At 43.3% G+C, this 24,492-nt stretch overlaps 1 protein-coding gene across 3 annotated transcripts; it reads left to right on the top strand.

Moving 5' to 3' along the window:
* Positions 1–8: 8 nt before the first annotated feature.
* On the top strand, positions 9–24,492 carry hdhd3 (haloacid dehalogenase-like hydrolase domain containing 3). 3 transcript variants are annotated; one of them, XM_035797399.2, is made up of 4 exons: positions 9–155; positions 372–476; positions 23,250–23,587; positions 23,788–24,492. In XM_035797399.2, exons 3-4 carry the CDS (start codon positions 23,255–23,257, stop codon positions 24,181–24,183), a joined length of 729 nt encoding a protein of 242 aa, XP_035653292.1. In that variant the 5' UTR covers positions 9–155; positions 372–476; positions 23,250–23,254; the 3' UTR covers positions 24,184–24,492. The 3 variants fall into 3 exon arrangements, with proteins under 3 accessions (XP_035653292.1, XP_035653293.1, XP_035653291.1); XM_035797400.2 differs by lacking the exon at positions 9–155 and having other exon boundaries at positions 321–476; XM_035797398.2 differs by lacking the exons at positions 9–155; positions 372–476 and adding an exon at positions 18,381–22,433.

Raw genomic sequence — 24,492 nt, 5'->3', positions numbered from 1 at the left:
GTCATATGAACGAACGTAACGTGCTTCTGTTTCTAGAACCGTATTCCAATTGAGAATCGATTCACGTTTCAATAGAATATTTTGCTGCCAGAGCCAGTCTACCTCTAAAATCACATACAAGGTCCTTGAACCTTAAGACGGGCTCCTTATTAAGAGTAAGTACATATTGGGTTATCCCAACATTAGATGGCAGGAGAAGCAGTTATTTGTCACAATTTAGAATGTATTTACTCTATTTTGAACGTCCTGTAACTTTTTGTCCAACCTCAGTATTATAATACATTTATGCAAAGGATTAACACAACAAACAATACACGGTAGGCTACATGTTTGAGTGCAGGACTCAAATGGAACCCTTTCTTCTGTGCAAGAGATTCCGTGGTGATGTTTGAAGTGCTGCACCCTAGGACCGACTGCCAGTAATACTGGTAACTAACCCTTCTTCTGTCTGTGATTGTAGCGTCGAGAGTGATCAGGTACGATACACACACACCCTTCGGTTATCTTCCTTGACATGCATATCATTTAACTCCGATGTTGTCATATGCTGCTGCTGTTTATCCTGTTGCTTAGTCACTTTATCCCTGCCTATAAATCAGTGGCGAACCGTAACTATGGCCTTAGTCTTCAGAGGGACCAACAATCTTCCAATACGTTGTGTCAAACTCAAATCAAGAAAATAACAGAAAACATAGTATAATTTATTATAGCTTCTGTAGTCGGACCATTCTAGTTCTACTGAAGGAGGAATGAAAACAGGCCTGGCCGAGCCTCGGAGACAGAAAATCATAACAATACAAAAGCACAACCATTTAATTTCCCAACTGAAATTAACAAAAGTTATTTTATGACCTTCATCACACTAACCAGTGATCTAAAGTTTAAATGCAACAATGTTTCATAGTCATTATTTTCAGAGATCGCAAACATCAAGTGAGCTGCAAAAAAGTGCCAGATTATCATTTGTAAACAAAGTTTGAAAGTTAAAAGGGTGGTGCTAACAAATTAGCAACAACATCCACCTTGAAGTAAATAACAGCTTCTACGGCCGCTGTTGCCATTGTCACACTACATACAACATTAGCTAGCTAGCATTACCAGCATTTTCGTGGGAAAACTACTGTTTGCGCCTCTGATTATTTGCTCGTCTTGTGCAATTTCGGCCTGCATTCCCGTATCTGCAGGAACCCCTCTTTATACTTCTATAAGTACATTTTTAGGTTAGAGAAGGCAGAAGCGATCCAGTACAGTAGGTGGCGTTATTGAACAATAACGTTGGATGCCGCCGATTAAACCCACAGAAGAAGGGGCGGGGTGACAACGCGCACTGTTTTCCTGCAGTTCTGTTAACGATGCCGAGGGCTGGTGTTCAGAATTCGGGAGCGAAGGACACTGCCAGTTTATCCAGCTAGTCCTACGGAGGACTCTGGGACACAGCAGCCGAGATGTGGGAGTGACACTTTGTGCTAGCTAGCCAGCACACTATGGGGGGTGATTAATGCCATAATTAAGCCTCGTGAAGCTACTGATACCTCTCACCAAGTCACCTAACATCTTCCTAGCGCCATAAAATAACGCCATTAATTAACATGGACTGTCAATGGAGACAAGTTTGTTTCCGGGCTGTGAATACATGGATTTTGATTAAGGCAGCCCCCCGCACCTCTCTGATTCCGAGAGGTTGGGTTGGGTTAAACGCGAATGACACATTTCAGTTGAATGCATTCAGTTATACAACTGACTAGTCGGGCAAATCAATCTCTGACTTCCGAATACAGTGCCTTCAAGACAACTGGGAACTCTGGAAAAAAATGAGCTCAGACTGGAATTTTTGTTTTGAACAGTCATCTAACTCAGAATCTCTGCATCTTACTCTGACCTGAAAATCACTGATGTCATGATTTGACCTAGTTTCCCAGATTTACCACTTTACCGGATTAACAGACACAGTCACCTAAAGGTGGTCTTCAAAGGCATTCTGATCTGCTTCAACTTCCACCACATCAGGTGGAATATCAGTGACCTCAAAGTACGTTATACAAAAACAGCAAAAGAAAAACACTAAGTCAATTTAAAAAATATTATACTACAGTATATGCAATAATGTTAAATACAATTCCATTGTTTACGTCAGTTAACTGCTGCGGCTCCCCTCCATATGACAGGCAATAGAGTGAATACTCAGGAGGCCTGGACACTGCTGTGTTGTGTGCAAAGACCTTCAGATTGTCCTTCCACCATTCCTGGTACCCATCAAGGGACTTGCCCGTGGCAGTCCCCATGGTCCGTTCATCCAAACGTGGAGTCCCCATACATCTACACATTCACATTATATATAACTCACTGTACGATCAGTGTCAATTTTTTAAAAACTCTAAATTACTGGGCGCCAATGCAAAACAATGCCACAACCATTATATTAAGCTGACATCGACTAAAACCAACTAGGCTAGAGCTAACTACTATTGTGCTTAGCCAAGCTAAATTTGGTTAGCATCAAGCTAGTGAACTGTTACACTATTTTTGTACAAATATTAACACTAACACATTTTATTGTGACGTCACATATTTACATGTATTACCTAAAGTGAACTGAGCCTTTGTTCATAGAAAATAAAACAAATTGGATCTAAAACAATGAAAAAAAGTACAGAATGTTTGGGCGCCATGTTAATCCCTTCCCGGTCCTTTGTCTGTACATTATGCCTTGAATCTATGGTATCGTGCCCTGAAACCTGCTCCTTTTACTCTCTGTTCCGAACGTGCTAGACGGCTAGTTCTTATAGCCTTTAGCCGTACCCTTATCCTACTTCCCCTCTGTTCCTCTGGTGATGTAGAGGTTAATCCAGGACCTGCAACGCCTAGCTCCACTCCTACTCCCCAGGTGCTCTCATGGGTTGACTTCTGTAACCGTAAAAGCCTTGGTTTCATGCATGTTAACATTAGAAGCCTACCCCCTAAGTTTGCTTTATTCACGGCTTTAGCACATTCTGCCAACCCGGATGTCTTAGCCGTGTCTGAATCCTGGTTTAGGAAAACCACCAAAAACCCTGACATTTCCATCCCTAACTATAACATTTTCCGCCAAGATAGAACTGCCAAAAGGGGCGGTGTTGCAATCTACTGCAGAGATAGCCTGCAGAGTTCTGTCTTACTACCCAGGTCTGTACCAAAACAATTTGAGCTTCTACTTCTAAAACTTCACCTTTCCAGAAACAAGTCTTTCACCGTTGCCGCTTTCTATAGACCAACCTCTGCCCCCAGCTGTGCCCTGGACGCCGTATGTGAATTGATTGCCCCCCATCTATCTTCTGAGCTCGTGCTGCTAGGTGACCTAAACTGGGACATGCTTAACACCCCGGCCATCCTACAATCTAAGCTTGATGCCCTCAATCGCACACAAATTATCAATGAACCTGCCAGGTACAACCCCAAATCCGTAAACACGGGCACCCTCATAGATATCACCCTAATTTACTCGCCCTCCAAATACACCTCTGCTGTTTTCAACCAAGATTTCAGCGATCACTGCCTCATTGCCTGCATATACGTAATGGGTCTGCGGTCAAACGACCACCCTTCATCGCTGTCAAACGCTCCCTAAAACACTTCAGCGAACAGGTCTTTCTAATTGACCTGGCTGGGGTATCCTGGGATGACATTGACCTCATCCCGTCTGTAGAGGATGCCTGGTTATTCTTTAAAAGTGCCTTCCTCACCATCTTAAATAAGCATGCTCCATTCAATTTTTTTTTAACCAGAAATAGATATAGCCCTTGGTTCACTCCAGACCTGTCTGCCCTTGACCAGCACAAAAACATAATGTGGCGGTCTGCATTAGCATCGAATAGCCCCTGTGATATGTAACCTTTCAGGGAAGTTTGGAACCAATATACACAGGCAGTTAGGAAAGCTAAGGCTGGCTTTTTCAAACAGAAATTTGCATCCTGTAGTACAAACTCAAAAAAGTTATTGGACACTGTAAAGTCCATGGAGAATAAGAGCACCTACTCCCAGCTGCCCACTGCACTGAGGTTAGGAAACACTGTCACTACCGATAAATCCACTATAATTGAGAATTTCAATAAGCATTTTTCTAGAGCTGGCCATGATTTCCACCTGGCTATCCCTACCCCGGTCAACTGCCCGGCACCCTCCACAGCAACCCACCCAAGCCCCCACCATTTCTCCTTCACCCAAATCCAGATAGCTGATGTTCTGAAAGAGCTGCAAAATCTGGACCCCCTACAAATCAGCTGGGCTAGACAATCTGGACCCTCTCTTTCTAAAATTATCTGCCAAAATTTTTGCAACCCCTATTACTAGCCTGTTCAATCTCTCTTTCGTATCGTCTGAGATTCCCAAAGATTGGAAAGCTGCCGAGGTCATCCCACTCTCCAAAGTGGGAGACACTCTAGACCCAAACTGCTACAGACCTATATCTATCAAATCAAATCAAATTTATTTATATAGCCCTTCGTACATCAGCTGATATCTCAAAGTGCTGTACAGAAACCCAGCCTAAAACCCCAAACAGCAAACAATGCAGGTGTAAAAGCACTATCCTACCCTGCCTTTTGTCGTGGCAGAATCAGAATTAGTTGGGTAACATAGATAAGATGTTTTATTTTCATAATATGCTTGTGAGATACTTGTCATTTAGAACGTATTTTGTTGTACTATAGTGTTGGCCGTTTGCAGTTATCTGTTCTCTGTCAGGGTTCGGTTACTTGGGCCACAGAAAGGGGAGAGGTCAAGCTTGTCTTCATATGTAAACGTATCTTTTAAATCATGTGAAGGGATGATTGAGGGGGAACCGGAACCAATTATCTCTTGGCTTCACAATGTCTGTGTGCCAGTCACTCCCTACTTTTCCCACCGGGGACAGGAGGACGGCAGTGTCTGGAACCATTCTATGTTCCCTCTGAGGTTGCCCTTATCTTGACCTAGAGGCTCACTCTCCTCTCCGTGAGCTTGTCCAGGATGGATTGTATTTGGGATGGGAGTGTCTAAAATGACAATTGATATATACCATTGGGTGAGGTAATGTCTTGGTACTATTTTGTACCAAGAACGAGATAAGAGCGTAGTTTAGGAGACAAAGCTGAACGATAATTTATTGCCAATGCTGTCTGGCTATGTGTGTCTTTGCTATAAAGGATCTCAGTTGCAATGTGTAAGCACTCTCAGAGAATTAATTCATAGACACTGAATTGACCTGAGAGTCACAGGGTTGTGATGGAGGTCATATAATTAAAGATGAACTTCATGATAACTCTGACTTGTGTGTGGGTTTTGCTCTCTTGTGATTTGGTAATACAGGACATTTCCACTACACTTTCTAATTTCTTCGAAACCAAGTTAACAAATAGATTTACCAACCATTTCGAATCCCACTGTACCTTCTCCGCTGTGCAATCTGGTTTCAGAGCCGGTCATGGGTGCACCTCAGCCACGCTCAAGGTCCTAAATGACATCATAACTGCCATCGATAAGATACATTAATGTGCAGCCGTCTTCATCGACCTGGCCAAGGCTTTCAACTCTGTCAAATCACCACATTCTTATCGGCAGACAAAACAGCCTTGGTTTCTCAAATGACCTCCTCGCCTGGTTCACCAACTACTTCTCTGACAGAGTTCAGTGTGTCAAATCAGAGGGCCTGTTGTCCGGACCTCTGGCAAGTCTCTATGAGGGTGCCACAAGGTTCAATTATCGGGCCCAACTCTCTTATCTGTAAACATCAATGATATCGCTCTTGCTGCTGGTGATTCTCTGATCCACCTCTACGCAGACGACACCATTCTGTATACTTCTGGCCCTTCTTTGGACACTGTGTTAACTAACCTCCAGACAAACTTCAATGCCATACAACTTTCCTACCGTGGCCTCCAACTGCTCTTAAATGCAAGTAAAACTAAATACATGCTCTTCAACCGATCGCTGCCCACACCTGCCCGCCTTCCCAGCATCACTTCTCTGGACGGTTCTGACTTAGAATATGTGGACAACTACAAATACCTGGGTGTCTGGTTAGATTGTAAACTCTCCTTCCAGACTCCCATTAAGAAACTCCAGTCCAAAATTACATCTAGAATCTGCTTCCAATTTCGCAACAAAGCATCCTTCACTCATGCTGCCAAACATACCATCCTACCGATCCTCAACTTCGGCGATGTCATTTACAAAATAGCCCCCAACCCTCTACTCAACAAATTGGATGCAGTCTTATCACAGTGCCATCCGTTTTGTCACCAAAGCCCCATATCCTACCCACCACTGCGACCTGTAAGCTCTCGTTGGCTGGCCCTCGCTTCGTACTCGATGCCAAACCCACTGGCTTCAGGACATCTACAAGTCTCTGATAGGTAAGGCCCAGTCTTATCTCAGCTCACTGGTCACCATAGCCACCCTTAGCACACACTCCAGCAGGTATATCTCTCTAGTCACCCCAAAAGCCAATTCCTACTTTGGCCGCCTCTCCTTCCAGTTCTCTGCTGCCAATGACTGGAATGAATTGCAAAAATCACTTACTCTTACCTCCCTCACTAGCTTTAAGCACCAGCTGTCTGAGCAGCTCACAGATCACTGCACCTGTACATAGCCCATCTGTAAATAGCCCACCCAACTACCTCATCCCCATACTGTATTTATTTATTTATCGTGCTTCTTTGCACCCCTGTATCTCTACTTGCACATTCATCTTCTGCACATCTATCACTCTAGTATCTAATTGGTATATTGTAATTACTTCGCCACCATGGCCTATTTATTGCCTTAACTCTCTTTCCTTACTGCATTTGCACACACTGTATATACATTTTATTCAACTGTATTATTGACTGTATGTTTTGTTTATTCCATGTGTAACTCTGTGTTGTTGTATGTGTCGAACTGCTTTGCTTTCTTCTTGGCCAGGTCGCAGTTGTAAATGAGAACTTGTTCTCAACTTGCCTACCTGGCTAAATAAAGGTGAAATAAAAATAAATGTAAACCATTAGCAACCTAGCCTAATTCCATTAACTTACGTACAATGGAGATAATACCAACCAGTATTTCACTCAGTTAAAACTGCCTTCAAACATCACCAAACTCTATGTAACTAACCATGTTATCTCAATATTTTGAGTCATATTGCATTTTTGCACATTACATACCTGAATTAATAGTTAGTGTTGAGATAGAGAAACGTTCATTTTCAGAACTAGTCATTCTCCATAATGTAGAAATGCTAAATATATATTAAATAAGAAATGTTAAATATCTTACTCCCTTCATTGATGTCACAGCTCCCCTAGCGGCAGTAATTGTATACATACATTAAATGAAAATGCCTGTGAGGAAAATATGACCACACATGCGGTTGAAGTTGGAAGTTTACCTTAGCAAAATCCATTTAAACTCAGTTTCACAATTCCTGACATTTAATCCCAGTAAAAATCCCCAGTCTTAGGTCAGTTAGGATTGCCACTTATTTTAAGAATGTGAAATGTCAGAATAATAAACACAGCAAAAAAGAAAGGTCCTCTCACTGTCAACTGTGTTTATTTTCAGCAAACTTAACATGTGTAAATATTTGTATGAACATAACAAGATTAAACAACTGAGACATCAACTGAAAAGTTCCACAGACATGGAATAATATGTCCCTGATCAAAGGGAGGGTCAAAATCAAAAGTAACAGTCAGTATCTTGTGTGGCCACCAGCTGCATTAAGTACTGCAGTGCATCTCCCCCTCATGGACTCCACCAGATTTGCCAGTTCTTGCTGTGAGATGTTACCCCACTCTTCCAACAAGGCACCTGCAAGTTCCCAGACATTTCTAAGGGGAATTACCCTAGCCCTCACCCTCGGATCCAACAGGTCCCAGACGTGCTCAATGGGATTGAGATCCGGGCTTTTCGCTGGCCATGGCAGAACACTTAAATTCCTGTCTTGCAGGAAATCACGCACAGAATGAGCAGTATGGCTGGTGGCATTGTCATGCTGGAGGGTCATGTCAGGATGAGCCTGCAGGAAGGGTACTACATGAGGGAGGAGGATGTCTTCCCTGTATGTCTTTCCTGTCACCCTGTAGCGCTGTCTTAAGGGTCTCACAGTACGGACATTGCAGTTTATTGCCCTATCCACATCTGCAGTACTCATGCCTCCTTGCAGCATGCCTGAGGAACGTTCATGCAGATTAGCAGGGACCCTGGGCATCTTTATTTTGGTGTTTTTCAGAGTCAGTGGAAAGGCCTCTTTAGTGTCATACATTTTCACAACTGTGACCTTAATTGCCTACCATCTGTTAGCTGTTAGTGTCTTCACGACCGTTCCACAGTGGCATGTTCATTAATTGTTTATGGTTCATTGAACAAGCATGGGAAACAGTGTTTTAAACCCTTTACAATGAAGATCTGTGAAGTTATTTGGATTTTTACTAATTATGTTTGAAAGACAGGGTCCTGAAAAAGGGATGTTTCTTTTTTTGCTGAGTTTAGTAGAAATAATGATTTATTTCAGATTTGATTTCTTTCATCACATTCCCAGTGGGTCAGAAGTTTACATACACTCAATTAGTATTTGGTAGCATTGCCTTTAAATTGTTTAACTATGGTGAAACGTTTCGGGTAGCCTTCCACAAGCTTCCCACAATAAGTTGGGTGAATTTTGGTCCATTCCTCCTGACAGAGCTGGAGTAACTGAGTCAAAACCTGACAAACCGTAGGTCTTCTTGCTCATACACACTTTTTCAGTTAAGCCCACAGATTTTCTATAGGATTGAGGTCAGGGCTTTGTGATGGCCACTCCAATACCTTGATTTTGTTGTCCTTAAGCTATTTTTACCACAACTTTGGAAGTATGCTTGGGGTGATTGTCCATTTGGAAGACCCATTTGCGACCAAGCTTTAACTTTCTGACTGATGTCTTGAGATGTTGCTTTAATATATCCACATTTTCCTGTCTCATGATGCCATCTATTTTGTGGAGTGCACCAGTCCGTCCTGCAGCAAAGCACCCCCACAACATGATGCTGCCACCCCCGTGCTTCACGGTTGGATGGTGTCCACCTTTTTCCTCCAAACATAATGATGGTCATTATGGCCAAACAGTTCTATTTTTTGTTTCTTCAGACCAGAGGACATTTCTCCAAAAAGTACCATCTTTGTCCCCGTGTGCAGTTGCAAACCGTAGTCAGGCTTTTTTATGTGGGTTTTGGAGCAGTGTCTTCTTCCTTGCTGAGCAGCCTTTCAGGTTATGTCGATATAGAGCTTGTTTTACTGTGGATATAGATAATTTTGTACCCGTTTCCTCCAGCATCTTCACAGGGTCCTTTGCTGTTGTTCTGGTATTGATTTGCACTTTCCGTACCAAAGTACGTTCATCTCTAGGAGAAAGAACATGTCTACTTCCTGAGCGGTATGACGGCTGCGTGGTCCCATGGTGTTTATACTTGTATAGTATTGGTTGTACAGATGAACGTGGTACCTTCAGGCGTTTGGAAATTGCTCCCAATGAGGAACCAGACTTGTTTCATCCTTGACACTTTTTTTCTGAGGTCTTGGCTGATTTCTTTTGATTTTCCCATGATGTCAGGCAAAGAGGCACTGAGTTTGAAGGTGGGCCTTGAAATACATCCACAGGTACACCTCCAATTGACTCAAATGATGTCAATAAGCCTTTCAGAAGCTTCTAAAGCATGACATAATTTTCTGGAATTTTTCAAACTGTTTAAAGGCACAGTCAACTTAGTGTATGTAAACTTCTGATCCACTAGAAGTGTGATACAGTGAAATAATCTGTCTGTAAACAATTGTTGGAAAAATGACTTGTCATGCACAAAGCAGATGTCCTAAATGACTTGCCAAAACTATAGTTTGTTAACAAGAAATTTGTGGAGTGGTTGAGAAACGAGTTTTAATGACTCCAACCTAAGTGTATGTATGTAAACTTCCGACTTTAACTGTATGTGTGTCACATACAGTGGGGCAAAAAAGTATTTAGTCAGCCACCAATTGTGCAAGTTCTCCCACTTAAAAGTATGAGAGAGGCCTGTAATTTTCATCATAGGTGCACTTCAACTATGACAGACAAAATCAGGGGGGGGGGAATCCAGAAAATGACATTGTAGGATTTTTAATGAATTTATTTGCAAATTATGGTGGAAAATAAGTATTTGGTCAAAAAGCAAGATTTCTGGCTCTCACATACCTGTAACATCTTCTTTAAGAGGTTCCTCTGTCCTCCACTCGTTACCTGTATTAATGGCACCTGTTTGAACTTGTTATCAGTATAAAAGACACCTGTCCACAACCTCAAACAGCCAGTACATGTCCAGGCCCGTCTGAAGTTTGCTAGAGAGCATTTGGATGATCCAGAAGAAGATTGGGAGAATGTCATATGGTCAGATGAAACCAAAATATAACTTTTTGGTAAAAAAGGAGGAGGACAAAGAGTGTTGAGTTGCATCCAAAGAACACCATACCTACTGTGAAGCATGGGGGTGGAAACATCAGTTTTTCTGCAAAGGGACCAGGACGACTGATCCGTGTAAAGGAAAGAATGAATGGGGCATGTATCATGAGATTTTGAGTGAAAACCTCCTTCCATCAGCAAGGGCATTGAAGATGAAACATGGCTGGGTCTTTCAGCATGATAAAGATCCCAAACACACCGCCCGGGCAACGAAGGAGTGGCTTCGTAAGAAGCATTTCAAGGTCCTGGAGTGGCCAGTCTCCAGATCTCAACCCCATAGAACATCTTTGGAGGGAGTTGAAAGTCTGTGTTGCCCAGCAACAGCCCCAAAACATCACTGCTCTCGAGGAGATATGCATGGAGGAATGGGACAAAATACCAGCAACAGTGTGTGAAAACCTTGTGAAGACTTACAGAAAACGTTTGACCTCTGTCATTGCCAACAAAGGGCATATAACAAAGTATTGAGAAACTTTTGTTATTGACCAAATACTTATTTTCCATCATAGTTTGCAAATAAATTCATAAAAAATCCTACAATGTGATTTCTCATTTTGTCTGTCATAGTTGAAGTGTACCTATGATGAAAATTACATGCCTCTCATCTTTTTAAGTGGGAGAACTTGCACAATTGGTGGCTGACTAAATACTTTTTTGCCCCACTGTATACACATGGCATATGCTTGAGTACCACCTTGACATCTATGATCTGCTTGCCTCAATAAATTAATTCTAGAACATCGGTAGCCAGGATTAGCTATTTCAAATAAAATCTAACTTTTTCACATGCGCCACATACACGTGTAGACCTTACCGTGAAATGCTTACTTACAAGCCCTTAACCAACAGTGCAGTTCAAGAATAGTTTAAGTAGTGCAGTTCAAGAAGAGTTTAATAAACAAGAAGTAACAACATTGTACAAAACAAATGGAGAGGGGGGGCAATGCAGTAGCAGCAGTGTATCTAGTCTCATAATAATTGCATAACGTTGCAAGTTAGACATGTCATATTTTGTTTGCATGTTTAAATTTTTTTTTATTGAACCTTTATTTAACTCGGCAAGTCAGTTAAGAACAAATTCTTATTTACAATGACGACCTACCCTAGCTAAACCCGGACGACGCTGGGCCAATTGTGCTGCCCTATGGGACTCTCAATCGCGGCCGGGTGTGATACAGCCTGGAAATGAACCAGGGTCTGTAGTTATGCCTCTAACACTGAGATGCGCCACTCGGGTGTCCCAAGCAAGTATTTTTTTGTTGGTCCTGTCAATGTTGTGATCACACACGGGTTACTTTGCCTGCTTGAAAATGTGTGCTAAAAGTGGGGATGTTTCATAGTATTTTTGATTACCTTAACTCACCAGCACCAATTAATTGTATTTTCCACAGATATCCACAACTGCAGTACAGGTCTACACTCGGTTAAAAAGGTGCTATCTACAAACTAACAGGATTATTCCGCTGTCCCCATAGGAGAACCCTTTTTGATTCCAGGTAGAACCCCTTCTGTGTCTAGGTAGAACCCTTTTTGGTTCCATTCCACAGAGGGTTCTACCTGGAACCAAAATGTTTTCTTTGGTGACAACCAAAGAACCCTGTTGGAACCCGTTTCTCAAAGAGTGTACTCAACAAGTTTAGCCTGTTAAGTTTACACCATTTGATTCTGTACTCAAACATCTGCCTGGTATTCAAGATAATATGCAACATAGCACCATCACCTTTTGAAGGTTTTCGTCAACCTGTGCTGAGACTTAAATCGCAGTGTTCCAAGAACCTCCACCAGGGGTGACTGTAGTATCCTCAAACGGACAAAAAGCAGACAAGGCACCCCACACTCATTTTAGATCCCATGGGGTCTTAATTTTTATACTGTATGCTCTCACTACCTCCTTTGCCATCTTCTCATGTCTTAACTTGGAACTCCATCCATACACACACACACACACACTATAGCACCTTGCTTACATTCTCACATTTTAGGCATCCAGCTGATGCCTTGGATGGATCATGTTTCACTGAGATGGGCACAGGGGTATATGTACAGTCATTTTTTGTGTGGTGGCAATGTAGTTGAACAGGAGAAGAGGATGTGGTGGGTTGAGCACCTGCAGTGAAGCTGATTGGTTGCTCATCACATCTTGACTAAAAGAAAGCGATTTAGAAATTAGTTAGACATTGCCATAGTTCAACAGCTGAAAAGCTGTCATTAACATACTCCCAGAGATAGCAATGTATTCACTGAATAAAGTAGCCTACCCATCCCCATTTACAATTGTATTCATCAATGAAATAAATTATACTATATCACATTGAATTAATTATTATTGTAGATATAGACTACTCTTGTATCTACAATAACATAATCATGGAATGAAATAGCATACCCATCCACATTTAATTGATAAATTATATAAATAATACTAGCAATAATACTAGCACATACAGTTAGATTGTAGAATAGGCTACTACTGTATCCACACTATATTAGGATACCGTTGTGATTTTAGGTCTTCAATCGAAGTTGCATGTTGTACCTCGTTTCCCTTTAGTGAAAAGTAGTTATTTAATTTACAATTTAATTAATCCATGAAATAAATAATACTAGCACATCAAATGACGTTATTGTACACTATCCTACTCTGCTATCGACATAGTAAACAATATTGCCTACGTGCTTTCGACAATACGTTATCAAAAAAAACTAATTTACAAATAAACCACATTTACATTTACATTTACATTACATTTAAGTCATTTAGCAGACGCTCTTATCCAGAGCGACTTACAAATTGGTGCATTCACCTTATGACATCCAGTGGAACAGCCACTTTACAATAGTGCATCTAAATCTTTTAAGGGGGGGGGTGAGAAGGATTACTTTATCCTATCCTAGGTATTCCTTAAAGAGGTGGGGTTTCAGGTGTCTCCGGAAGGTGGTGATTGACTCCGCTGTCCTGGCGTCGTGAGGGAGTTTGTTCCACCATTGGGGAGCCAGAGCAGCGGACAGTTTTGACTGGGCTGAGCGGGAACTGTACTTCCTCAGTGGTAGGGAGGCGAGCAGGCCAGAGGTGGATGAACGCAGTGCCCTTGTTTGGGTGTAAGGCCTGATCAGAGCCTGGAGGTACTGAGGTGCCGTTCCCCTCACAGCTCCGTAGGCAAGCACCATGGTCTTGTAGCGGATGCGAGCTTCAACTGGAAGCCAGTGGAGAGAGCGGAGGAGCGGGGTGACGTGAGAGAACTTGGGAAGGTTGAACACCAGACGGGCTGCGGCGTTCTGGATGAGTTGTAGGGGTTTAATGGCACAGGCAGGGAGCCCAGCCAACAGCGAGTTGCAGTAATCCAGACGGGAGATGACAAGTGCCTGGATTAGGACCTGCGCCGCTTCCTGTGTGAGGCAGGGTCGTACTCTGCGGATGTTGTAGAGCATGAACCTACAGGAACGGGCCACCGCCTTGATGTTAGTTGAGAACGACAGGGTGTTGTCCAGGATCACGCCAAGGTTCTTAGCGCTCTGGGAGGAGGACACAATGGAGTTGTCAACCGTGATGGCGAGATCATGGAACGGGCAGTCCTTCCCCGGGAGGAAGAGCAGCTCCGTCTTGCCGAGGTTCAGCTTGAGGTGGTGATCCGTCATCCACACTGATATGTCTGCCAGACATGCAGAGATGCGATTCGCCACCTGGTCATCAGAAGGGGGAAAGGAGAAGATTAATTGTGTGTCCTCTGCATAGCAATGATAGGAGAGACCATGTGAGGTTATGACAGAGCCAAGTGACTTGGTGTATAGCGAGAATAGGAGAGGGCCTAGAACAGAGCCCTGGGGGACACCAGTGGTGAGAGCGCGTGGTGAGGAGACAGATTCTCGCCACGCCACCTGGTAGGAGCGACCTGTCAGGTAGGACGCAATCCAAGCGTGGGCCGCGCCGGAGATGCCCAACTCGGAGAGGGTGGAGAGGAGGATCTGATGGTTCACAGTTTCGAAGGCAGCCGATAGGTCTAGAAGGATGAGAGCAGAGGAGAGAGAGTTAGCTTTAGCAGTGCGGAGCGCCTCCGTGATACAGAGAAGAGCAGTCTCAGTTGAATGACTAGTCTTGAAACCTGACTGATTTGGATCAAGAAGGTCATTCTGAGAGAGATAGCGGGAGAGCTGGCCAAGGACGGCACGTTCAAGAGTTTTGGAGAGAAAAGAAAGAAGGGATACTGGTCTGTAGTTGTTGACATCGGAGGGATCGAGTGTAGGTTTTTTCAGAAGGGTGCAACTCTCCCTCTCTTGAAGACGGAAGGGACGTAGCCAGCGGTCAGGGATGAGTTGATGAGCGAGGTGAGGTAAGGGAGAAGGTCTCCGGAAATGGTCTGGAGAAGAGAGGAGGGGATAGGGTCGAGCGGGCAGGTTGTTGGGCGGCCGGCCGTCACAAGACGCGAGATTTCATCTGGAGAGAGAGGGGAGAAAGAGGTCAGAGCACAGGGTAGGGCAGTGTGAGCAGAACCAGCGGTGTCGTTTGACTTAGCAAACGAGGATCGGATGTCGTCGACCTTCTTTTCAAAATGGTTGACGAAGTCATCTGCAGACAGGGAGGAGGGGGATTCAGGAGGGAGGAGAAGGTGGCAAAGAGCTTCCTAGGGTTAGAGGCAGATGCTTGGAATTTAGAGTGGTAGAAAGTGGCTTTAGCAGCAGAGACAGAGGAGGAAAATGTAGAGAGGAGGGAGTGAAAGGATGCCAGGTCCACAGGGAGGCGAGTTTTCCTCCATTTCCGCTCGGCTGCCCGGAGCCCTGTTCTGTGAGCTCGCAATGAGTCGTCGAGCCACGGAGCGGGAGGGAGGACCGAGCCGGCCTGGAAGATAGGGGACATAGAGAGTCAAAGGATGCAGAAAGGGAGGAGAGGAGGGTTGAGGAGGCAGAATCAGGAGAAAGGTTGGAGAAGGTTTGAGCAGAGGGAAGAGATGATAGGATGGAAGAGGAGAGAGTAGCGGGGGAGAGAGAGCGAAGGTTGGGACGGCGCGATACCATCCGAGTAGGGGCAGTGTGGGAAGTGTTGGATGAGAGCGAGAGGGAAAAGGATACAAGGTAGTGGTCGGAGACTTGGAGGGGAGTTGCAATGAGGTTAGTGGAAGAACAGCATCTAGTAAAGATGAGGTCGAGCGTATTGCCTGCCTTGTGAGTAGGGGGGGAAGGTGAGAGGGTGAGGTCAAAAGAGGAGAGGAGTGGAAAGAAGGAGGCAGAGAGGAATGAGTCAAAGGTAGACGTGGGGAAGTTAGTCGCCCAGAACTGTGAGAGGTGAGCCGTCCTCAGGAAAGGAGCTTATCAAGGCATCAAGCTCATTGATGAACTCTCCGAGGGGACCTGGAGGGCGATAAATGATAAGGATGTTAAGCTTGAAAGGGCTGGTAACTGTGACAGCATGAAATTCAAAGGAGGCGATAGACAGATGGGTAAGGGGAGAAAGAGAGAATGACCACTTGGGAGAGATGAGGATCCCGGTGCCACCACCCCGCTGACCAGAAGCTCTCGGGGTGTGCGAGAACACGTGGGCGGACGAAGAGAGAGCAGTAGGAGTAGCAGTGTTATCTGTGGTGATCCATGTTTCCGTCAGTGCCAAGAAGTCGAGGGACTGGAGGGAGGCATAGGCTGAGATGAACTCTGCCTTGTTGGCCGCAGATCGGCAGTTCCAGAGGCTACCGGAGACCTGGAACTCCACGTGGGTCGTGCGCGCTGGGACCACCAGATTAGGGTGGCCGCGGCCACGCGGTGTGGAGCGTTTGTATGGTCTGTGCAGAGAGGAGAGAACAGGGATAGACAGACACATAGTTGACAGGCTACAGAAGAGGCTACGCTAATGCAAGGAGATTGGAATGTTCAGAAAGTTAAGCTTACGTAGCAAGAATCTTATTGACTAAAATGATTAAAATGATACAGTACTGCTGAAGTAGGCTAGCTGGCAGTGGCTGCGTTGTTGACTTTGTAGGCTAGCTGGCAGTGGCTGCGTTGTTGACACTACACTAATCAAGTCGTTCCGTTGAGTGTAATAGTTTCTACAGTGCTGCTATTCGGGGGCTAGCTGGCTAGCTAGCAGTGTTGATTACGTTACGTTGCGTTAAAAGAACGACAATAGCTGGCTAGCTAACCTAGAAAATCGCTCTAGACTACACAATTATCTTTGATACACAGACGGCTATGTAGCTAGCTATGTAGCTAGCTGCGATCAAACAAATCAAACCGTTGTGCTGAAATGAAATGAAATGAAAATGTGATACTACCTGTGGAGCGAAGCGGAATGCGACCGGGTTGTTGAGTGCGGAAGTTCTATTCAGTAGACGTTGGCTAGCTGTTGGCTAGCTAGCAGTGTCTCCTACGTTAAGGACGACAAATAGCTGGCTAGCTAACCTCGGTAAATTAAGATAATCACTCTAAGACTACACGCTCTAAACTACACAATTATCTTGGATACGAAGACAGCAAAGACAACTATGTAGCTAGCTAACACTACACTAATCAAGTCGTTCAGTTGAGTGTAATAGTTTCTACAGTGCTGCTATTCGGTAGACGGTGGACGTTTGCTAGCTGGCTAGCTGCTGGGCAGATAGCAGTGTAGACTACGTTAGGACGACGAAATACGAAGTTGCAATAGAAGTGCTGACTGTTTCACTTTGTTGTCCTCTTTCTTTTCCTTTTTCTTCTGTCCTTCTTTTGTCCTTATTTTGTCTTCCTTTCTTCTGTTAACTAGATATTTTTTGTTGTTATTCTTTGTAAGCTAGCTAGCTTCTTCCAGGAGAGTCCCTAGCAACTGCTTAGCATTTACATTACATTTAAGTCATTTAGCAGACGCTCTTATCCAGAGCGACTTACAAATTGGACAGTAGACATAAATATTTCCTAACAATATCACAACTTAAATATAGCCCACTTACTCCTCAATTGGATCAAGGACATCTTGGTAATTCTTTTCATCGTCTCTAATGAGGAAACTATCTGGGGCAGACACTCAAATCGCTTGTGCCACTTGTAGAAAAACAAACAAACAACTGAATGTCTGTGTTGCTGCCGAGCTCTCAAACCAGTCACTTCCTTTATGAACGGTCACTGCTATCTGGATTCCTTGGGACGTCCTTACCCTGAACATTACAATTTTATACATTTATACTTGATAGGGACATTCCAAGGAGCCCAAATAGCATGGACCCTCTGGGAAAGCATATGAACTCCTCAGTAAATAATAGTGCCTACGTGCTTTCGACAATATGTTATCAACAAAAAAATATTATTTTCAAATAAACCAAATTTGCCTTAACACAGTAGGCCTAAATATTTCCGAACGATATCGCAACAACGATATAGTCTACTTACTCCTCAATTGGATCAAGTACATCTTGGTAATTATTTTCATAGTTTCTAATGAAACTACCTGGGACAGACACTCAAATCGCTTGTAAAGAAAAACAAGAATGAATGAATGTGTTGCCGCCGAGCTCTGAAATACCGTGCCAGTCTCTCACTTTATGAACAGTCACTGCAATCCGGATTCCTTGGGACGTCCTTACCTTTAACTAACACTAAACTTAACCAATTTACATTATTATACTTTTTTTATTGTTTTATTTTGTACCCTTTTTAACTAGGCAAGTCCGTTAAGAACAAATTCTTATTTTCAATGATGGCCTAGGAACAGTGGGTTAACTGCTTTGTTCAGGGGCTCCCTCTGTACATGATAGAGGGAGGGACATCCCAAGGAGTCCGATTAGCACAGACCCTCTGGGAAAGTCTATGAACTGCTCTATTCGACTGAAGGGACATCCCAAGGATCCCTAATTGCACCTATGAACTCCTCTGAAAGCTGTGGACACAACTGTTATTGGTTGTCTGTGGAACTGGTAACAACACCGTCTGTGATTGGCTAACATTTAGATCTGTATACAGAGAGATAAGATAACATACCATGCTATGAGGTGTTGAGGGAAAGACAGATTGGGCATCATCTTTTCTAGGCCATTAGCGATAACAGGAAATATACACGTAGGCTACACTATAGTTCAATGTGGCTACGTTGGAATGTCTGCTTGCACGGGAGAAATTGTACGTTTCTAACATTTATGGTTGAGATTTAATTAATATAAATATAAACTATGCACATTATGACTTTCATTAACTTCTCTAGGGTAGGGGACAGCATTTGGAATTTTGGATGAAAAGCATGCCCAAATTAAACTGCCTTCTACTCAGGCCCAGAAGATAGAATGTGCATATAATTAGTAGATTTGGATAGAAAACTCTAAAGTTTCCAACTGTTAAAATAATGTCTGTGAGTATAACATAACTGATTTGGCAGGCGAAAACCTGAGAAAAATCCATTCAGGAAGTAGGATTTTGTTGTTGTTGTAGTTTTCTATTCAATGCCATTACAGTATCCATTGACTTGGGACTATGCCTTCCACCAGAATTTACGTCTTTAGAAATTGTTTCAGGCCTATATTCTGGAAATAGAGGGAGTAAGAGCAGTTTGAATGAGTGGACCCTGCCGTGTCACAGAGCTTTTTCATGAGCGCGACCAGAGTGCCTTTTTTGTTTACCTATTATATTGACAACGTTATTGTCCGGTTGAAATATTGTAGATTATTTAGGCTAAAAACAACTTGATGATTGAATCTAAACATTGTTTGCCATGTTTCTATGAACTTTACGGATACAATTTGGATTTTTTGTCTGCCTGTTGTGACTGTGTTTGAGCCTGTGGATTACTAAAGAAAACAAGCGAACAAAACTGAGATTTTCGGATATAAGAATAAATGAATGTCTTCTGAGTGCAAACATATGAAGATCATCAAAGGTAAGTGATTAATTCTCTCTCTATTTCTTACTTGTGTAACTCTTCTACTTGGCTGGTTATGTTTGTAATGATTTGTCTGCAGGGCTATGTTCTCAAATAATTGTATGGTATGCTTTTGCCATAAAGCATTTTTGAAATCTGACACAGTGGTTGGATTCACAAGAAGTTCATCTTTAAACTAATGTAAAATAGTTGTCTTTTCTGAATTTTTATAATGAGTATTTCTGTATTTGAATTTGGCGCTCTGCAATCTCACTGGATGTTGGACAGGTGGGACGATGGCGTCCCACAAACCCTAGAGAGGTTATACGCGATGCAGGCATCACGCACACGTTAGTAAGGCGTTGGTGTCATGTCAGTCAGACCCGTAACGCAAGAGTCACACAGATGTTCGTAAGGCGTTGGTATCATGTCAGGTGGTACGGTTGCCTAGGCTTATGTCCCTGATCACTGTGTGCTATGATCACCCCATAGCACACGGTGTCGCTAACTACGTCTGCACATCGACTCGGTACTGGTACCCCGTGTATATAGCCAACTTATCGTTACTCAGTGTATTTATTCTTCTTGTTATAATTGTTCTATTATTTCTTTGTATTCTCTGCATTGTTGGAAAGGGCTCGTAAGTAAGCATTTCACTGTTAGTCTGTTGTTTACGACAAATAAAATTAGATTTGTTTCATGGTTAAAGTATACACCATGACAAACGTCAGCATGTAATAACGCGTGTAACGCAAGCAGTCTCGGTACACCTGCCCCTATGTGTGTTGTCAGTGGTGTAGTGGAGGGTATACACTGTATAGCCACTTACAGTGCCTTGCGAAAGTATTCGGCCCCCTTGAACTTTGCGACCTTTTGCCACATTTCAGGCTTCAAACATAAAGATATAAAACTGTATTTTTTTGTGAAGAATCAATAACAAGTGGGACACAATCATGAAGTGGAACGACATTTATTGGATATTTCAAACTTTTTTAACAAATCAAAAAGGTCCTCCTCCGAGAGAGAGAGAATTAGAGAGCACACTTAAATTCACACAGGACACCAAATAGGACAGGAGAAGTACTCCAGATATAACAAACTGACCCTAGCCCCCCGACACAAACTACTGCAGCATAAATACTGGAGGCTGAGACAGGAGGGGTCAGGAGACACTGTGGCCCCATCCGAGGACACCCCCTGACAGGGCCAAACAGGAAGGATATAACCCCACCCACTTTGCCAAAGCACAGCCCCCACACCACTAGAGGGATATCTTCAACCACCAATTTACCATCCTGAGACAAGGCTGAGTATAGCCCACAAAGATCTCCGCCATGGCACAACCCAAGGGGGGCGCCAACCCAGACAGGAAGATCACATCAGTGACTCAACCCACTCAAGTGACGCACCCCTCCTAGGGACGGTATGAAAGAGCCCCAGTAAGCCAGTGACTCAGCCCCTGTAATAGGGTTAGAGGCAGAGAATCCCAGTGGAAAGAGGGGGACCGGCCAGGCAGAGACAGCAAGGGCGGTTCGTTGCTCCAGAGCCTTTCTGTTCACCTTCCCACTCCTGGGCCAGACTACACTCAATCATATGACCCACTGAAGAGATGAGTCTTCAGTAAAGACTTAAAGATTGAGACCAAGTTTGCGTCTCTTACATGGGTAGGCAGATCATTCCATAAAAATTGAGCTCTATAGGAGAAAGCCCTGCCTCCAGCTGTTTGCTTAGAAATTCTAGGGACAATTAGGAGGCCTGCGTCTTGTGACCGTAGAGTACGTGTAGGTATGTACGGCAGGACCAAATCAGAGAGATAGGTAGGAGCAAGCCCATGTAATGCTTTGTAGGTTAGCAGTAAAACCTTGAAATCAGCTATCATGGGTTGCTAGGATCATATGACTAGGATCATACCTTTGGCTGCTAGACAATGTAATAAAGTTTAAAGTAAACCAATAGAACAGGAGAACATTGAGGTCTTTATAAAATAATTCTCTCCATGTTTCTATGGTGGGTTTTTGGCTATAGGCTACTATGAAGCAAGGCAAAACATGCCTCATAATATCATGAAGTAAAACGTAAGGAAGGAAACATATAGCAATGCTAATGGTTGGCCTAACCGTCTTCTGGTAGATGGAAAGGCTTTCCCAAAAACTCTCAATTTAAAATGTTAACTAGCTACAAAGTCGTCTTTGCCTACCTGGCAGAATGATATCATGATTATCTGCATCAATCCAGTGGCCATTTGTTGTGCTAACAACATCTCAGAAACACTGCTAGCCAAACAGCAGTTCTCGGTGCCTGCCACTTAAATTAAACGATAACTACACAACAACAAATACAATTCCCAGACCTTAGTGCTCTCCTGATGTGGTTTAAGCATTGTTATGGACATAGAACATCCTATTTAGTTGTTTTTCTATTAAAAAAGTGTGACTTTTAACTCGAAATGACACAACGACAAGGTTCCAGTTTAACAAAGTTTACTATACCGTATGAACACACTACAAGGTAGCCATTCCACTCTAGGCTAGGTCCATCAACCACAAGACTCCCTGCGCAGGCACACTCTTGACTGAGTGATAGCCCCGTAATAACAGAAATATTGGGATTCTTAAAACATGAACTTAACAACTTTGAGAGCGAAAACCTGGCTTAGTTGACAGCCTCCATTTATCTGTTTCACTAGTAGGCCTACCTGTACAGTACAACTTGGGCTGGCCTGACTGTGAAAGATAATTGTAGGTCATTCAGAGTGTATGTCACTGTTTCTCATACATTTTCACACAGAGCATCTTTCTTTCACCGGGCAGGCCATTTGGGAAATGTTTTGCTCAATTAGAGTATACTCACTTCTCCAGGCACCACTATGTGGTGTTATCATTGAGCAACTAACAAAAAAAGTCAGTGTATCACTGTGGGATCAATCAGTTAGAAATAAAACAGTATCTGGACTTTGTACCTGTAGAAAAGGCCCATGGAGTTGGTGGAATAATCCTTTAACTTATTGCCACTTACTCAGCTGGGCCAGGGGCGCTTTAATTAGGTCAGGTGGAAGGACAAGTCAGACAGATCTCAACTCCATAAAAGGAGGAAATTGCAATCGCTTGAGCTCACTGCTTTCTCTTCCTTAACTCCGTCTGATCCAGAAGTTCTGTGCGTCCATGAATCCACGTAAGTCCCCCGACTCAGTTCAGATGAAAGGTAACAATCTGTTGCGATCCAGAGAGTGGGCCATCAGTTATTGTTTGTTGTTACCGCGGAGCGCACGCTTCAAACAGTGTAATGTGAATTGTCAATGATCACGGCCCTACGGATGGATCCTCATAGGCCAATTATGCAATCGATATGGTTAATAGGTAATGAAATGAATTACATGTACACATGAAAGGGTAAAATGAGAAACGTCATTGTTTGCTGAACTGATTGACTTTGATATCAAACTACTGGGGATTATAGATTGAATAACCATTCACTGTTCGTATTCTTTCATGATTTATGATAAATAGTTACGAGCCTAAATAACTCACGGATGATTACTATTGACTTCTTAATGAACTGGACTGTTGAATTACCTAAATTATGTTAATACTGATTGTTATGATTTGCTCTTTGACTATGAATTTTATTGGATACATGTTATATTGTTTCCTTTGTTATGCAGCACAGACTACTCAGTAAATATACCACTTTATGGTTAAAAGAATTCCTTCCTCAGTCTCATCAATTCCTGTCACTCGACCCGTGACCACCTGTTCACCCTCACTGTGTCATTCTACCTGTCCAGCTACCCACACAGATTCCACTAATCTTTCAGTGCCTTCCAGAGCTTTTTTGTGTTTTATTTTGCAGCCTTAACTATTTTGTTAATTTTCTTTTTGTCAATGCAGTGAAAGTAGCTGAGCCATTTGTCATACTTTTTCTGATTTCCTCCATCTCAGCTACATCTACAACATGAGATGCGTGTGGATGTGTGTATTTCTGTGGCAGGTGTGATGCATGTGCCACTGCGCTGGGTGCTGTGGGATGTGAAAGACACCCTGCTGAAGGTGCGCAGGTCTGTCGGGGAGCAGTACTGCCAGGAGGTCCAGCGAACAGCAGGTTTCAGTCTTAACCCTACAGAGGTGGAGGCTGCCTTCCGCCAGTCCTTCCACCAGTACTCCAAACTCTTCCCCAACTACGGTACGGCCCAGGGCCTGGGGGGGAAGGCCTGGTGGATGGGAGTGGTTCGGGACACCTTCGCCCAGTGTAGAGTACAGGACGCAGCCCTACTAGACACACTGGCCTACAACTTGTATCATGGCTTCTGCAGCCCTAATAACTGGGAGGTGAGGGGATTATAATAATTGCTTCACTCAGCATGACAGTATGTTGTATAATTCATGTAACATCTCCAAAAAATGTGATATTATGATTGTGCAAAATGATCATGCATTCATTAAAATAGTTAAATTGTAAACATCCTCAATATCAATTGGAACAATTGTGCCACATAGTGAAATGAATAGCATGTATCTTCCGTCCTAAGGTATTTCCAGACTCTACGAAGACCCTGGAGAGCATATCCTCCCTGGGACTGAAGCAGGGTGTGGTGTCCAACTTTGACAATCGCCTGGAGGGGATTCTACGAGGCTGTGGCCTGCTGTCTCACTTCAGCTTCCTGCTCACCTCAGAGGAGGCCGGTATAGCCAAGCCTAACCCAGCCATCTTCCACCGGGCACTAGAGAAATGTGGCGTAACAGCCGCAAGTGTAGCTCACATTGGGGACCATTATGTCTATGACTATGTGACCTCTCGGTCACTGGGCCTCCATGGGTACTTGCTAGACAGACAGGGCAGGAATAAATACCCTGATGTTCCCCCACAGCATCGACTAAAGACCCTGGAGGAGCTACCTGCACGTCTCCAGCAACATATGGACTAAATGTTATCTATTACACAAGTAAACTCAAGCCAGGACTCAAACAAACCGCACTGTTCCAACATTTCACTGCACTTGACATTAAAGTATAAAAACTATATATAAAAGCCTTAATCTATGGCAGTGAAACTAGCCCCAAAACTTAACATATGCAATGACCACTTTTAGATTATCTAAATATGTACGTATAATTTATCTAATGTTTTCATAACTTACTTCACCAATATATATATATTTATATCACGTTGTGACACCCTCCAATTAATGTATTATGTTCAATAAATAAAAATGCCTGTTCTACAGCCAGTGCTA

This window comes from Oncorhynchus keta, chromosome 21, assembly GCF_023373465.1.
Source record: "Oncorhynchus keta strain PuntledgeMale-10-30-2019 chromosome 21, Oket_V2, whole genome shotgun sequence".
Classification (NCBI taxonomy): domain Eukaryota; kingdom Metazoa; phylum Chordata; class Actinopteri; order Salmoniformes; family Salmonidae; genus Oncorhynchus; species Oncorhynchus keta.
The sequence above is the reverse complement of the archived record's forward strand: the minus strand, read 5'-3'. Positions and strand labels throughout refer to the sequence as shown.